We start from the raw sequence: 17,684 nt of genomic DNA on the forward strand, positions 1-17,684 counted from the left end.
ACTGGGAAAACAGTTGTTCAATATGTCAGAGTACCAAATGAATGAAGGTGTATTAAAGAACGTGCCTGTTAAGTTGGCCCTCCCAATAAGTTTATGTGGTTATCAAGGCGAGGGGTCTATAGAAGCAAGAGGGCTTTTATTTAGTTATTCATTTATTCCTCTTAGAAAAACTTAAATAAGCAATACAAATTTGTACTTGCTTTTAAGTGCAACTAATTAAGGTTTCATTGTCTGATGCAATGATTTATTTCAGATTACCACACAAACCTTTGCCAACCACCTTCCCACCATACATAGCCTTCATAAAGAAATTTTCATTGATCTGTGTTTTTTTTTTATGGAGACTAGTTCAGATTTTTTTTTAAACTCAACTAAAAGATACATAAGTTCCTTATTGTTTGGAGATTTCAGCATTTTCATGTAAAAGAAAATAAATCTCATTTTAAACAGATTGCCTTTGACCCATTATTATTACAGACATTTTTGCATTTTAAATGTCTGGCAGAGATACAGCAAAACACATTGAAAAGTCAAAGGGACAAGTTACTAACAAACCGAAGACTTCTGCCCAGAAACAACACAGTTTCCTTGATGAAGGGTAACAAAGCTTTGTATCCACCATTTAAAAAAAAAAAGAATTGCAGGACTTGTAGAATTAATACGATCGAGACAGGATGCAGAACCAAATAGAAACACAATACCACCGAGAGAAGCAGAATCAGGCTAAGTGTAGCATCACCACAATAGGCATTCTCACGCTATGAAATATGTGGGAGAATATAGAAAACTTATAACCATTCCAAAGTATTTTACTTTCCAAACTAAAATATTTTTTTTAAAAGCAAAACAAAAACCAACAATAAAATCCTGCCATTTCCTATACTTCAAGCAAGGCTCCCCTCTCTGAAAGAACTTGGAAATTATTCCCAGCACCCTAAATAAAGCCATGCATACATACAGAGGATGAGAAATCCCACAGAATGGAAGGAGGGATTTGGAATACAATTTTAACTGTGACCCAATGCCCATGTCACTTCTGAAAGGGACCCCTTTGAGTTTGATATTATCTACCCAGAATACATGACACTATATGGGACTACCCTTTTTAATAAAAAAGAAAAAAAAGGGGGGGGATGAATTGATTCATCCACTATCCAAGACTTGTACAAAGCCCATCTAGTGAAAGCAGACAGCACAACCAAGGCGATTCAGTAGCTCCAAGAAAAAAAATGCCATTACTTTACAGCAGTGTTTCTCAACCTTGACAATTTGAAGATGTGTGGACTTCAACTCCCAGAATTCCCTGGCCAGCCATGTTGGCTGGGGAATTCTGGGAGTTGAAGTCTACACACCTTCAAGTTGCCAAGGCTGAGAAACACTGCTTTACAGAAAAGGATCTCACTCAACATAGAATTTTGTTAGGCAACATTTGTCATCCTTGGATGTTCTTACAGGCACCACAACAGTCTATCTGCTACTTCTTACCTAAAAACGCTGCTTCCAATGGACATTTGCAAGCTTTAGACTGATGCTCCATTAGCATTATTACAACACAGACTCAGGTTTTCAGGCAACTACTGGTACAGAAATTCAATATGTTAACCAGCGTTAACCAGGTTCATATGAAATTGTAGCTTATTGCATACTGTGACCAGATGCTTTACATTTCCTTTCTCTTCTTGTGAAGGAAGAAGGAGGAGAATTCACATGAATCTGGATTTGCTGTGTTGAACGTATCCTGATCTTTTGCTCTACTGGAAATGAAACTTCGTATGATATCATGGGGAAGATGATATATCTAATAGGACTAATGTCATGGAATTTTAAACACTGACCAGCTGCACATCCACAATGCTGTATTACTGACTAATTCTGCAGTGTTAAAAAATGACTTGCTGGGGTTAAAAGGAAGGATATGTCACTTTCTGAGAAGCAAAATTCTTTTCCAGCAGTGGCGTAAGAGGCGTCTGTATAATTTTCTGTGCAATTAATAACATATTTTATCTGTGGGTGCCTGTGTGCATGCACACACAGGGAAGCACAGGGTGGTGGGCTGCAATGCTCCAGTCTGGATCTCATGGTGGGGAGGGAGGAGGCTTACAATGAAGCAGTTGCCAACTTTCTGAGCTGCTACCCCATAAAAATATGTTGGCGAAAGTTTTCAGGATTTTCCTCCCGCTGCACCCGGTTTGATCCAGACCACTCTGAAATGTAATCTTTCTTTTGCTGGCTCCATTCTCTGCACCAAATTTGGTCTGATTACTTTTCAGAGAATTATTATCTTGATGGACAGATGAATGCCCAGAGTCCTGACCCATTTTATGTAATTTCTGTTCAACATTCCATTGGCTTGGGAAAAAAAAAATAATGATTTGCTAGGTGGCAAAAGGCAAGGTATGACATTTTCTAAAATGCAAAAAGCAAAGCCTGGCTGGCGATCTATTCAGTCTTCACTTCTCAGCTTCTATTAATCTAAATTTTTCAACTACTAAGAAAATAGCAATAAGCTTTCTAAGCATTTGTTTTGTTTTGTTTTCTTCACTGTCATAAGCCGGTATGCAAGAATGTTGTAACTTAAACCAATCTGCTCTAGAAACTGTCTGCAGTGATTCAGAAACAACTCACGTTTGGGATAGGGCTGAGATGTCATCTCAAGCAAATTTATCCTAATCTAAATATGCCGGCAAAGCATTTCAACTAGTTTTAAAATATCCCCAGATGGCAAGCAAGTTCTAAAAGAATTGATTAAAATTCTTCAGTCCTTGAGTTTTTTTCAAATAATCTTTTAAAGTTGCATTTCAAAAGAAGTATCTAGGAAAACAAATCATAACTGAACATCAATTTTTGTCCAGTTATAAATGCATGCAAAGTTTCTGTCAACCAAACACTGTATCTTTTACTAAGCTTATGTTATTAACTTTCAGAAGTTCAATAACAGAAACAGACAGACAAAACCCTTCTCTATGGAGTTAACACAAGCAAAAATAGTACAATCATTACTCATCTGTAATATAGGTCAAATCATAAGTATGATTTCCATCAGCATGTGAGGCTTCAAGACTTAAGTTGCTGGTTTTATTTTCAATACTGATCTGGAAATATTGGTAGAGGTAATAATATAATAAAATATGACCTCAAAAAAATTGCAGGTAGCCAGCTGGGTCAAAAAAACCCACAACATTTTAGCACTTACTTTCTCTCCCAGAAATGGTGGGAATCAGGTGTCTACCATTTCTGTAAGAGGAGAAAGAGCTGGTTTCAAGTCATCCAACACCCTTTATTTGTAACTGCTTCTCAAGGATCCTTTCTAGAAACCAGAGTTCCCCACACTTCCAGCAAACACATACTTGTTTGCTCAACCTCCCAGTGACATAATGAAGCAAGGATGTCATGCTTTTTTGCAAGTCCTGCCCAAAGAGACTGATGCATATCAAACATCTTTTATATCTAATTAAAACACACTCCCTTATCAAGAACAACCTTTGCTGCTGCATTATGAAAGATGCCGGTTGGAGAAGATCCTCTGCTGATTCAACATCTGGATTCAACAGATCAGCCACATCAAGATGCAACAGAAACATGACTATGTTGAACACAATAAGGGCAGAGGAACATGTCATTAGGGATGGAATGGAGATTCATTTGGTCTGAATCTGTGTGCAAACTTGCTGAATTTTTTTGAAGCTACGTATGAATTAGAATGCACTTCATTTTATGGATCGTCACTTGTAAAAGGTATGCATGCTAGAAGAAGCACAACACCCCACCACACACATCGTCCGTCTGTCTGTCTGTCTATCTCATCTATCAGAATTGTAGCACAGAAATATCTACAATATTTTGTGCCATTGTTTTTCATTTTGGGTCTCCCTCCCCACCCTGCCCCAGAATAGAAAAAAACAAACTGATGCAGGAATGGAAGGCAAGGGGTAAGTCAATCACTGGGAAAAAATATAATCTGACCAAAACTGAGATCAACTGATTTGTTCATCTCTGTATGCTACATGCTTTAGATATTCACTGCAAAATTAAGGGCTTAAATTCACTACAACATAACAACGTTCAACAGGAGCTATGGCAAAGAGGCTGCACATGAGTGAATTTGCCCCCCCAAAAAACAATGAATCCACAATTTGCTATAGGAACCTTGTGAAAGGGAGAATCTCAGAAATGTCATCTGTCAATGAAAAAGCATCTTGAAGGAGAAGTATCTACCTCTATATCTACATTTCTCTGGGAAGGGAGTATTTGGCATTTTGGTAGCTAGTACAACAACACCAAAATCACACACACACACACACACACACACAGACAGACACAGCACAGCTGACTGGGAGGATTATGAACAACTACATGATATTGTCTTTCTCAGTTCTTACATTATCTTAGAAATACTCGCTTGATACTTTGGAAATTCTAGTATGAAGAGAAGCATCATGGCACCATTATGAATACTGAACATATGAAGCTCATAGTTTGGAGGGCTGCTTCATTGCAAAATGGCCCATTAATGCATTCAGTTTATCATGTATTTAAGTCTCTTTTATGAGGCATGGGAATTCAAGACACAGACGATGCCAAACAGCAACCTGTCCCTTTCCGCAATACTGCTAGAGAGGAACCTGAGTTGAAGTAAGGGACATGCCAGCTTATTCTGCCACAACAAGTCCTAAATGTGGTTAAATGCATATCAAACTCTCCTCTCCATTTCTCAGCCTTGCAAGGGCTCTGTTTCCCACATAGCCTTCTGTTTGGAATAGTTAATAAACCACTTTGTAATGGACTGGGTAGTCCACATTAGGTTTTTGAATGAATGAAACCAGCCTAGATGGAACAATCTGAGCTGTGAAATATCCTATCATCTTGTGAAGATCTTTTAAAATCTCTTCACACTAAGAACAGCCCATATGCTCTTTAATTGGCTCTATAGGGAAAATACTAAAGCTGAAAACTCATCACCGTACACCTCTTCTGTTATCAGGCCATCTATGCTAATTTGTACAGCAGGTCAAACACTAGAGCTGAGCAATGGAGCAGAGGTGATCGTGTGAAAGAGCAGTAAAGACACACTTCCTTTTACCATCTCTTCATCTCTGACATGGAGAACCAGATGGAATGAAGAACCAGAAATTCCACATTCCGTGAGCCTGTTGAACAGGACTGAGCCTTCCTCCTGTTCTTGGAAGATGTCAGTGTTTTCTACACCTAATGTAAAGACACAGTAGTACAGTGTTTGTGGGAAAGGTGCCCCAAAAAGTTACTTAGGAAATAAGGCTACTCTGGGGTGTGTACAGGATAGAGCCTGTGTCTTGAAGAGCCTTTCTGTGTAGCTATGTAGAAATCAGGCTGAAGCATTGAAGAGCTGAGGAGGAAAGTGTAACTCTGATGCTACGTCAGAATTTGGCCTACAGATCTTCCAGGTCCTTCCTAAATGCCACACACTGCCTCTACCTTTCTCTTTCACTCTTTCTATCCTCAAAGGGAGTACAAAGTTCAGCTCAATTCTTGTACCATTGCTACTTGCCCAGTTCTATGGTGGGATTCCTCCTCTGATGACTGACCCACTTTGAAATCTGGTCCCTAAGAGGGAACAGATCTCTGACACAAAACAACGCAACTTTACACACACACACAAACACACACACATCATTCCTGGAATGTCTGAAAGCAATGGAAGAACCCAGTGGAAACAAACAGTCCAGTCTGCCTCTCTCTGTCTGCCTATCAAATGCCTTAGTGTTGTTCTCAAATGCAGAATTACCAAATAAGGCAAGCAACCCTAGAGGCAAGTGTCTGACTGTGTGTGTTTGTGTATACACATGCATCTCCCAGAATGTCTTGTTATTTAAGCTATGACTTCTTTGTTAAGAAAATGTGCAGTAGATAGGCACAATGAAATTTAATAGCAGGAAAGGAAAAGAGAACCAGCCATATTTCAGTGTGCTGCTCTCCTTTGTCATTTGTCTTTGCCCAGTTGACCCAACCCTTCTTACATCTGTGTTTGCCAAGTATGTATCTGTTTCCATTTGAATTACTTAATAGAGTACATGACATATAGTTGAGGAATCAAGATCCCTGCAGTCCTGAAAAGGACTCCTCACAATATGCACCGCACATGGTCCATTCCACTGGGCACACACATCCTTTGCAGAGTTAGTATGTGTTTTGCAAATAGAGCACTAAAAGGAGGAGGTGAGGCAATAATGCAGGTAGGAAGGGAGAACAAGCATTACCATTCGAAAAAGAGTGGCATCGTTCTGGAGACTGCTGGAAAGTCATATGGGATGTTCAAGGTGCTAGGTCTCAGTCAACATGCAATGGTGGTTGAAACTTACACACAGATGTCTTCTGGTTCATGTCTTTACTTGGCATCAATTTCACTCCCCGGGACTTAATCTCCGTTTGCTTTTTGACTGGAAAGGGAACGCAAGAGAAGAGGGATCAGCAAAAGGGAGGCCACTAGGAAAGCAGACATTTCACCTGACCAAACCTGAGGCTATCTGGAAAGCCAAATTAAATTTCCAAAAAAAAAAAAAAAAAAGCACTGGGAGAATCCTCTTGTTCCTCTTTGTAATTCATTGACCAGTTTCCCATCTCTCCAAACAATGCCAGCAAATCACATGTAAATAAATCAACCATGGAAGTTCCCCATTAAACACAAAAAGGTGCAGTGTGAAACACGATCATTGATACACCATTCCAGAATATATAACGTATTTAAATATTAAAAATTGAAGCACAACCAATTATTTTACTTTCTCTTTCCCTCTCTCTCTCTCACACAGTGCGCCAACATACATACCAAGGGAAGATATAGTTTCAGTCATTTTCTTTTACCACTGACGCCGTGGTGCCTGCCATTTCCCCAAACAGGTGCTATTCTCCATAAATTAATTAATAATTGCCAAAATCTTGAAATTGCTGTGATTTGAGCAATCACACACAAGAAGCTACTGAAACTCATATGAGCTTTCATGAGATTTTGACATGCCCATTTGAGCTGCAGTGGGATCTTTGAGTGAACTCAGTCAAATATTATGAAATTTAGCAGTCTTGTGGAAGCAGAGGTGATTTTGGGGAAAGGCATCCAAATCATCCCACAGGATCACAAAATGGAGCCTAACGGCTGAAAAAGCCACCAACCCCAGCCTAATGTATAGTTTGGACAGGTGATTTCAGGAGAAAGTGGAAGAATAGAGAATAAAGAACCCTCACATACTTACAACATCAACCTCTGTTGCTGCTGCTTTTTCAAACACCTGTTTTTATCTATCATCTGTCTTTCTTAAGCATAAATAATGCCTTTGAAATAATCAGATGTCTTTGAAAAATAACAATAAGGCATTTGTTCTTAATCCCTTACATCCTCTGGTACTTCCACCCCTTGGAAATGTATATTTTAGAGCTAACACTTAGAGTATTATGTCTGTAGGAAAAAAGAAAAAGGCTGTTTACCAAGATCACTGGGTTACAAGCCTCTGACATTTGCCTTAATCAGAGAGGAAATTGCAGAATTAATCTTTACTTCGCATTATTTTTTTTTCATTTTTTTTAAAAAGTCATGATTCGAGCAGGTGTATTTTTAATAGCACAGCAGTAATCATGACTGATTTTCCTCTCCTTTTTTTAACTCAGCAACATCCTACCTATAAGGCAATGCTCAACTGAAAAATTATGACTCAACGGTTCAACATATTAAATGTGAAATACGATTCATAAAGTTACTAACCGAATTGTCTTTAGTACTGTGAGAAGAGGGAGGTGAGAACATTGACTGAATTAATCCATATAAAGGTTTGTACTCAACAGGACAAAATAACATCAGGGATGTGCAAAATGTAATTCTGGGCAATAGCCACATGCATCCTTATAAGGGGCAAAACAGGAACTGCCTTCCATGGAATGGGCAAGGATATAAAAAAGTGTACATGAATAAAAACTAACTTTGATTTAAGTATATATTGTTGTTATTTGCAAACTAAAATATGGATTGGAATATGATTGCTTTTTTTAACGACACACTTCTCCAAGTTTTGAAATGTAGTTCTTGGCCTAAGAATTACATACATAATGTGGGTATTAGGAAGAACGTGTACAAATTATTATTATTTACATCCCACCTTTCAGTTATATGAGGGGAAAATGCATGCAGTTTTTTAATATTATTAAGTCACCAACCACACCCACTGAGTGAGAACACAGCTGCTGGTGCATTAATTCCCCATGGTTACACAGGCACAATTTTTCCCAATACTTTAGTCAATGCACACCAGAAACACAGAGAAGGAAAAATAAATAAATAAAAGAAAACAGATAATTGAAATGAACTTCTGCAATCCATTTTAGGAATTATTCTAGTTGAAACAGATTTTGAAAGGGGCAGCATTAGAGGTGAGACAGAATCCTGAAAACTACCTTGGTATTGTGCATTGAAGCCCTTTTGTTTGTGGTTGCCATCTGACATAAAGTGAAGACGAAGCCAGTTTTTGCTGCTGATCACAGGAGCAGGCAGATTTGTTCCTGTAAACCTGCAAGGGAAAAAAAAAGAAGCTAACAAAAAGAGCCAAGACATTAAAAAAAGAAAAGTCTCTTCTCTGAAGATGCATAAGGAACCCCGACTGTAACCACACATTTCAAATGCCCTCCAGATCAAACTAGTTTATGCAGCCCTTATTTACCCACAAAGAAATCTTTTATTTACCCACAAAGAAATAACACACATATATACTTACAGTAAAAAAAGAAAAAGTTAAAATGAACCCAGTGGTGATTTTTATGCAGATCTCATTTCTATGACCAGATTAGTGCTCCATCAAGTGAAACTGCCTCCCCACTTCAGAGGCAAAGAAATTAAATTCTTTATACTTTGCGGTTGCCAGAGACAATTATTTTACTCATTAGAATGCTGCCCCTGATATCTAGTCACACCACCAAAGGACATTCTGGGAAGAAATGATGGTTGGCAACAGCAAAGGGAGAAAAAAGGGTGTGTAATACTTCCTAGAATGTCCACAATGATCTCCCTTCTTTTCAAAACTATCTGGAATCCATGGTATATCCACTTCATCTGAGCTCTGGGCTTTTGTAAGCAAAACCTCAACATTAGATGTGTGTGTGTGTGCGCGTGCGCCTTTGAGTCAGTGTTGACTGCTGGCAATTACCTGGACAAATCCCCACAGTTTTCTTGGCAAGGTTTATCAGAAGTGGTTGGCCATTGCCTCCTTCCTAGGGCTGAGAGAGAGTGACTGGCCCAAGGTCACCCAGCTGGCCTTGTGCCTAAGGCAGTACTAGAATTCATGGTCTCCCAGTTTCTAGTCTGGTGCCTTAACCACTATGGCAGACTGGCTCTGTATTAGAGTAACATTAGATACCTTAACATTAAAAGGAATCCCAGAAATATATTAATGGTGCTCCATTATTTATACTTCATACTTCATAGATTTATCAAAAAGAGTAAGAAACAGCCAAATACTCAGAAGACTGGAGGGCAAACAATTCCATAACTTTGTTTTTATCACCTCCTTACTAACATATTTAACACAATTTAATCTAATTAATCACAATCACCCCACAATTTTCCTGCAAATAACATTGGATACATATATATTTCTTTTTAGATGGGCATAAATATGGAGTACCTCATAACAATAAAAAATTACACAAATAAAGAACTATACAATAATCTACAATTTTAAAATACTTTAAAATTCTAGGGTAGTCAAAGTCTAGGGGGAAAAAATGCAGAAGGAGCATCACCACAATGCTGTCACCTTTCAGATTAAGTCTTTCAAGGAATGGATTCTGCAGTAAAGAATCCTTACTACTTTGCCAGGAACTATATTAAATTTTGATATACGTCTAGACCAACATAGACATTTCTCTGCTTAGCGTGGGAAGAAGGTCCAGACATGAATGCGAGAATGAACTGCTCAAGATCGGCACTGTGTTTAAAGATGTTATTCTGAGAACAGAGGGCACATCTTTCTTGAACAAGTGTGCAAATAAAATACAATCTAATAAAATCTCACCAGAGAGGCCATAAAAACTCAACCAAACGTTTGTCATGGATCAATTTGGGAGCTCTGAAAGGGCAGTGGGAATTTCTAAGCACTGTACAGCATTAATTCCCTATTTATGAATCCAATCAAATAAGAATCCCTCCTATTAACTGTCCTGTTTGGACTATGAGGTGGCCAGGCAGGTTTTAGAAGGAATTCTTTATTTACAATTAACTATTTACATCAGAGAAGAGTCTATTAAATAGGCAATACAGTTCAATCAAGTCCACCCAGGCAGTGGGGGAGAAGGAGGCAAGGCTGCAAGATCAGGAGTAGAGGTTGTTTGTGGCAACACAGCAAGGTAGAACTTGGCTAATCCTTGCAACGAAGCAGCATGACTGGGTGTGGCTAGGGCGCATGGCAAGAATGAAGCATGAGGCTCGGCTGAAGGATGAAGCAAGGAGGCGAGGCAAGACTCAGCTACAGAGGCAAGGCAAGGCTCAGCCGGAGTGGCAAGGCAAGGCTTGACTACGGAGGCAAGGCAGGGCTCGGCTGGATTGGAGTGCAAAGGAGGTAAGTCCGTAGTGGTGGAAGGAACTGGCACTGGTTCCATGTCGGCTACAGGCAAGGCTCCCAGTTCTGGCAGACTCTCTTGAAGACATGGTTAGCTCATTGGATCGGTTGTCTCTGGCAATTTGCTCCTTGCACTGGTGACTTTTTATCTGATTCTTTCCATGCCATTTCTCCCCTATAGCCAATTGGGCTGCCTTTTGCTTGGCTTGCTTCTCAGCTCTCCTTTCACAAGCACTGATTGGAGGATTCAAACCTACCTCCGGTTTCTGCCCAATCAGCTGCTCAGGATTTTCCCTCTCTGCTGAGTCACTCCTGGTGTCCTAACAGTCAGAAATCACGCTGAGACGAGGAGTAGGTCTCTAGTGTTTATTACTGCTACATAAAACAGAATCCTAACAAACTGAAGAAGCGTGGGAAAAACCCAGACAGATAAACCCCAAAAGTCAAGGCGGGTCTGATTTGTGTCTCTTTGAATGGCTGCTTAATTCCTCAGTACTACGCATGCGTTTTCCACCCTGGATAGAGGCCCCCTCCTGCTCGCCATCAGTACTCATGACATCTGGTTTCGATTTCCTGAATTCTTTCCAGATAGGTTTTGTTTTCCCCTTCTGGCTCAGCATAAGTTTCAATTTCCCCTTGTTCAGAGTCAGAGCCAGACTCAACACTTACATTAACATATGTGATTCTATTTTTGTTCAAAAATTAAATTTCAGGGAATAATTGGACAGGGGAGTTAACAATAATAGGAAACTGTCTGGGACAAATCATTATGGATTCTATCAGAAACAAATGTTTACCTAATATTCATAGACACCCTTGAAAACTGGGATATATGGGAGCAAAATTAATGGCCTTAACTAGAGCAGTTGAAACAACATTAATATGATAAGAGCTATTATAGAATCCAATTACTTTTAACCAAAGTCCATTTCAGACATTTTATTAAAGACAGCGTCACATTAGTTATATGCTATTTGCCTTCTAGGAACAGTTCTATTTTGTAAGAATAGAATAAAAAGGGGGTGTTTGCAAAGATGATGATAGAAGGAAATGCCCAATATTCTCCTTTTGAATAGAATGTCATTGTTCTGTTGCTATTATTATTATTTTTCTTATCATCATCATTATGATCTTTGTCAGATTTATATCCTGTGAATTGTTCAGGAACACAAGGTGGTTACATAGAGTTCTACCTTCCTTTTATCCCACAACAATCCTGTGAGGTAGGTTGGGCTGAAAGAGAGAGAGGGATAGGCCCAAAGTGAAATGAAGTGACATAACTTTATTGCGGTCATTAACCAGCACAAGGGAATAGGTATTCAAAAAATATCCAAAGCCAAATTGACAATATCAAGATAATTAAGAAAGGCAGATACAGACAAAGAATTTTGGCTGAAGGACAATATTAAAATATGCTAAGGGGCTTGCTCAGGCTACACATAAGCAACAAAGGAGAAAAGAGATTAAAATTAGCAATCTGGGTAATATAAACTTTGAAATAGCAATATAAAATACCTACACACACACACACACACACACGAATCATCATCAAGTTTATTACAGTCCTAAGACCAGATACAATCAAAATATCTAATAATAGCAGTATTACATATATATAACATAAAAACAACACACACACACACGTACATGTTCATAGATAAAACAAATTTACCCAGTCAACTTCTACAGAGAGGATCAGTTCAGACGTGGGCCTCTACAGTCGTTGTCCAAAGCCTGAACCTCCATATCATGCTGGCTTGCTTGCTCACTTTCTACTGTCACATGCATCCTTATTTTGCCATTCATTCATTATTTATTTATTTATCAATCAAACTTTATCACCACCCATCTCCCTCCCAAGGAGGGACTCTGGGCATGAAATATAATGCATGAAAAGGGCTAATGAATGGACAAGAATGAAACATTAAATACTACAACATGCACTCTGCACATGTATAGTCTTCAGCCCCTTTTCTCTAGGGTCTTTTTGCTGCTCTTGGTTTGTCTGATGGTTGTTTCATATAGATTAAAATAAACTATATTTCCAAAGTTTCAGAGCTTAGCCAGCTGTCCTTGTTTTGCCAGCCCATGAAAACTGGGATATATGACAGCAAAATTAATGGCCTTAACTAGGGCAGTTGAAACAATGTTAATATGATATGAGCTTGGCGTTTGCTTCCTGGTGCGAAAACAGTCATGCTAGCACAGGAGAATTTCGTCTGGCTTTATTTGAGCTGTCCAAGGTGCTGCTTTCATCCTAAATCCAAGAGCTGCTACCTTAACTTTGATTGCATTGATCTGATTTTTATCAACTTTGATTAAACTCTGTGAGATGCTAGCAGAAAACAGATACAGCTCATAAATTTACTGAGATTTTTGATGCACACTTAGGCAGTCCAAAAACAAATTCTACACTCAGGTGTGTAAATACAGAAATTATACGATGTCAGTAGAGGAGAAGAGTCATGTTAGTCTGTGGTAGCCAAAAATCCCCACCACCACCACCACACACACTTATCCCAACTTTAACCCTATATCAGTTTAGCCACTCCATATATCTGATGAAGTAAACATCAGTTCACAAAAGCTTATGCCTTTAAATAAAGTATGATAATCTGAAAAGGTGCTACCAGGCTCTTTCTGAACAATGTCAAGATAAATAGTTTGCTGACTGCAGGTCAAAAGATTCAGATTCTGCATATTCAACCTAAGGACAGAGATATGAAGGAAAAATCAGGCAGTGGCAGACACCACTCAGATATAGCCACAGAGAACACTGGTGTAACAAAACCAAACCAAACCAAACCAAAGTCTATTGTCAGATAACTATTAATTTTTCCACTACAAATCTGCTTTCCACAGGACTCAAACAATTGCTACATGCCCAACTGATAAGAAGTTACTTAATTACACATAAGGAGACTTGGAATGGAAACAGCAATTTAATGTGTGGGTCTAATCAGTAGAGCTTTTTTTTTTTTAATGTAATCTAAAAAGTTCTGAATGCATCAGGGGATCACCAGTTCCCTTCAAAGTTGTAAACCATGCCCAGTAACACAATGGACAAAATAATGAAGCTGAATACTGGGAACAGTGTGTGCTTCGCTATGATTCTTCTGGCTCCCCATATCAGCTGGAGCTGGCTTTAGTAACCAGAAACTCAACAGGCAAGGGAAAAAAATGTGCTGATTCAGAATAAGGACCCACAACCCACATCTTGCTCCGCTAAAAAGTCAGATCCTGAAGTTAGGGTGAGAAGTTAGGGTACACTTTTCTTTGGCAGCAAAAGAAACAGGTTTAGGCATAATGAAGCTACAACTTCTTCATGGGGCCTTGCTGGTAAGAAAGGCCATGTAAAAACTGAGCTATATGTATGAACACACATCATTCTGAAAGATAGTCTAATATTTTATTGATTTCTAGCTGTTACCATTTTTGTCATATAAATGTGGTTAATGGGTGATCATCAGATGCATATTACTCCATCTTGACAAGTCAATGACGTGAGAAGCAGGAAATATATAAAAAGAAGGACATAAAGTCACCCTTAAAGATGTTGAAGAAATTTGACCAGTGGGAAATCTGGTGCAAATTGAACTGATCTATACTTTCCAGATCGATGTGTAAATTGGCAAAGAACTGGATTTTGCACTTCCCTAATTTTATCATGCAGTTCACAGTTCTCAGCTTACAAAAAGAAAAAAAGAAATACAAAGATGACTATGTATTTAAAAATAAGCATTGTGCAGAAAATATATATTTCTAAATATATATACACACATGGAGAGACATTTTAATGGAGATTTTGTTTCTGTGTGAACTAAAGTATAAAAAATACAACTCAGGATATATATATAAACACTACCACCAGGTTCCATTTCCTTTTTGATGCTGTTCACATTCACAATAAACTTTTATTAGCTTCCGAATTAGCTGAGTGAAAATCCTGTTTCAACATTCTGCTTCCCCGCTTACTTCTTGTCGGTTACCAATCCTGTATGCTGGTCAGAAACAAAAAATCATGATTCACATCAAATATTAGGTACCTGTTCAGCAAAAAGGACTATCCAGTGACTACAAATATGGCCCCCTCTGGTCATCTTGTTCCTTTCTTGTCTCATTATCTTGATTCCGCACATGAGAAGTTCATCTGTTCAACTACCTACCTTTCCCCCCTCCTCTTTTACTGCTTCCATTCATGTTTGCAGTCCTTCCCATCCAGCCATATCCATTCTTCAAACAATTTCCCACCAACTCCAAATCAATGGACAGCTTTGGACAAAGTCCTTTCTCAGTTGAATCCATTTCGCATGATTACTGTAAGTGGGAAGGGGGAGAATTAACTCCAGCGTGGTATGGTGGGTAAGCTCCTGAACCAAGCTGGCATTCAGCTTCCCATTCAACTCCAAGGCTTCATGGGTGACTTTAGGCCAGTCACTCTCCCTCAGCACAATCTCCTTGGTGAGGTTGCTGTTATTGACACCTCAAACTCCCAGGCAAAAGACAAGTATAAGCATAGTCAATCAAACCTCCTTAGCTTTCCAGAGAAAGCACAGAGGAGCGCATGAATTTGAATAAATAAATAATACATGGGAAAGAGGACCAAAACCAAGAGGCAGCTGAAAGGAGTGAAAATTGCTCTGACTGAACTGTCACACCCTAAAAATAAAGAAGCAAAGATATCTCAGGCTTAATATTATACAGACTTCATGTTGCTTCTGAGAAAAAGAATTATCTTAGTGAAAGAAGCCTGCAAGTGTTATTCCACTGAGATGCTGCAAAACTCATTAAATATGAAAATTGCATCATGAATAGACAGGGCATAACACTCTTCTCCCATCCTTTCAGGAATATTTAACAAATGCTTCACCATTCTTTTCTTTTAACCATACTCACTTCTTCTCTCCGCTTAAACTTTTCTCCTGAACTTCCAATCCAATTATCTCAAGGGATGAAGAGTTGGCCCTTAATTTAAAAACATGTTATTTTAGGCAGTTCTCTTTAATAAAGCATAGGGAAGAATCTTCTCTTCCCCCACCCTGATCTTATTTTACCAGCAGGATGAGAGAATTCCCGCCAGGGCCGGACCTCTGCAATGGAAACAAGTAATTAGGTCAAGTTGTTCTTCAAGATTAAAAGCCACAGGAGAAAGAAGCAGGAACACTTCTCCAAATAAACCTATCTTGTTTCTAAACAGGAGCTGATGATACTAGAGCTCCATTGATGCATGCTGGGGGGCTCTCAAATGTCGAACACAGAGGCTATGTTCACGTACAACATGCTTAACCAGGTCAGTTTCAAACTAATTCACACAATACACTCAGAACATGGCTAGAGATTTGTATTTACACATTAGTTTGTTGCCTGGACCAAGGTTGTTTGGTTAACTGAATGCATTATCCGATGGGAGGAGGTGGGTGGGGACAAATCAAATCAAATCAAATCAAATCAAATCAAATCAAATCAAATAAATAAATTACTCAGAAGCATGGGTTAATTCAATACTAAGTTAAAGTGTGTTGTGTGAATACAGCCAGTGAAACATTATGATACAGAAATGTGGATCCAAGGTGCAGTCCACAAACTTGATTTTCACAGGAACCAACAAATACCATTGCTTTACAAAAAGACTGCAGCTGTGGATCTACTATAGATGTGTAAATACTTCAAGCAGTAACAGGAAACTCCTAACCAATTAGCTTTCCCTGTACTGAAGGAGGAAAAAAAAGAGGCTCATGTTTCCCCCAGTTTGGGGTAGTGAGAAGGACTGCCTTTCTCCAACCAAAGGAATGAAGGAAAGGACTGTTCTTCTTTCAAAGGTATCTGGAAGATGGAACATGGGGGATTTGTGGGTGTGCTTAATTGTCCAGCCTATGGATCGATGTAACTGTATATTCTAAAGATGGAGATTTGATTTCAATAATATTGAAGGAGGAAAAAAAGACATAAACATAGACTTTAGTGGAAATGCGCGTGGAAAGTCAGGTAAATTTTTATGTAGATTTCTAGAAAATCTCACAAGCTTAAAGTTCAAGGAAAGCAGTTTCCCGGCAGCTCCAATTCAAATGCATCCCATTGACTTGAGGCCATCCTGTGGCAATTTAGGAGAGCTAAGCAGAAGGACTGAAAGTTTTAAGTTAACTACCTTGTGTTCATAGAGAGGTCAGCCTCAGAAGGAACAATCTTCTGGACTCACTGGAGGTAACCTCAGATCAAATCATTATCTTGAGCATAGTTCTGGGTTACATTCCCATGAAATATACAAAGGCTTGTGCATACTAACAAGAATCACCCGTGGCTGTCATCTTTAATTATCATCCATTCTCTTATTACATTTGCAGGCTAAAAACCATCAATTCCTAGAGAAACAAAGAACTACGCTGACATGCTTAATTCACTCAAAAAATAAAACAATATGAAATAGAAAACCCACTAGTTCTTTGAGCTCATTTCTGAGGGCAACACTCATCCTCAATTGCCAAAAAATTAAAACAAACAATCAACCCCCCACATATATAGCAGAATAGCATGGAAATGTTAGCGTTTGCATTTCAGGAGTGCAACACTCCCCTCCATTCTTGCATTTTCAAGGCTGGAAAATGAAAAGTCAGCTAAAAGAACATAAGGGAACCAGTGCATTTAATCCCTTAAATGCTGATTCTTGCCGGAACACACCACAATTGGTGTCCAGACACTACTGTTATTGTGAGCCACCCAGAATTGTTGAGTTGGTTGCATACAAGTTTTCATCCTCATCCTCATCATCCTCATCTGAAAATCTGGTGACAAGCTAGGGAACAGGTAGTCCCTGCCTTTACAATACAGTGGACTTTGAGATGTAATGAGATAGTGGAAGATACCCAGGCAGGCAGAAACTGAAACCAGTGATTAAGTCTTCCACTCTCTTCAGGTAGACATTTAATCAAGTAATCAAGCAATACCTTTGCCCATAGAGCTGAAACTTTGCTTTCCTGCTCTGGAGTATGAAATTGTGTAGGAAGTGCATGTGGAGGCACAGACGTATCACATGAAATTTAGGTGTATGTATCTGGGGGTGGGGAGGTGCCTTCTTAACTGCTGGTGACTGCCTGCACAAGTACAAGTCCACAGTTT

General features: G+C 38.9%; 1 protein-coding gene across 2 annotated transcripts in view; it reads right to left on the reverse strand.

Moving 5' to 3' along the window:
* The window catches only part of CSMD2 (CUB and Sushi multiple domains 2), a 643,348-nt gene that overhangs the window by 290,871 nt on the left and 334,793 nt on the right, over nucleotides 1-17,684 (reverse strand). The window contains exons 6-7 of one of the 2 annotated variants that reach the window (XM_063311620.1): nucleotides 8,416-8,528; nucleotides 6,336-6,413 (exon numbers count right to left, since the gene is read on the reverse strand). In XM_063311620.1, the coding sequence (XP_063167690.1) occupies nucleotides 6,336-6,413; nucleotides 8,416-8,528 (191 nt within the window). Of the gene's footprint in view, nucleotides 1-6,335; nucleotides 6,414-8,415; nucleotides 8,529-17,684 lie in introns of those variants that run through there. The other variant, XM_063311621.1, reaches the window with a different exon arrangement.

Source organism: Candoia aspera, chromosome 10, assembly GCF_035149785.1.
Source record: "Candoia aspera isolate rCanAsp1 chromosome 10, rCanAsp1.hap2, whole genome shotgun sequence".
NCBI classification, from domain to species: domain Eukaryota; kingdom Metazoa; phylum Chordata; class Lepidosauria; order Squamata; family Boidae; genus Candoia; species Candoia aspera.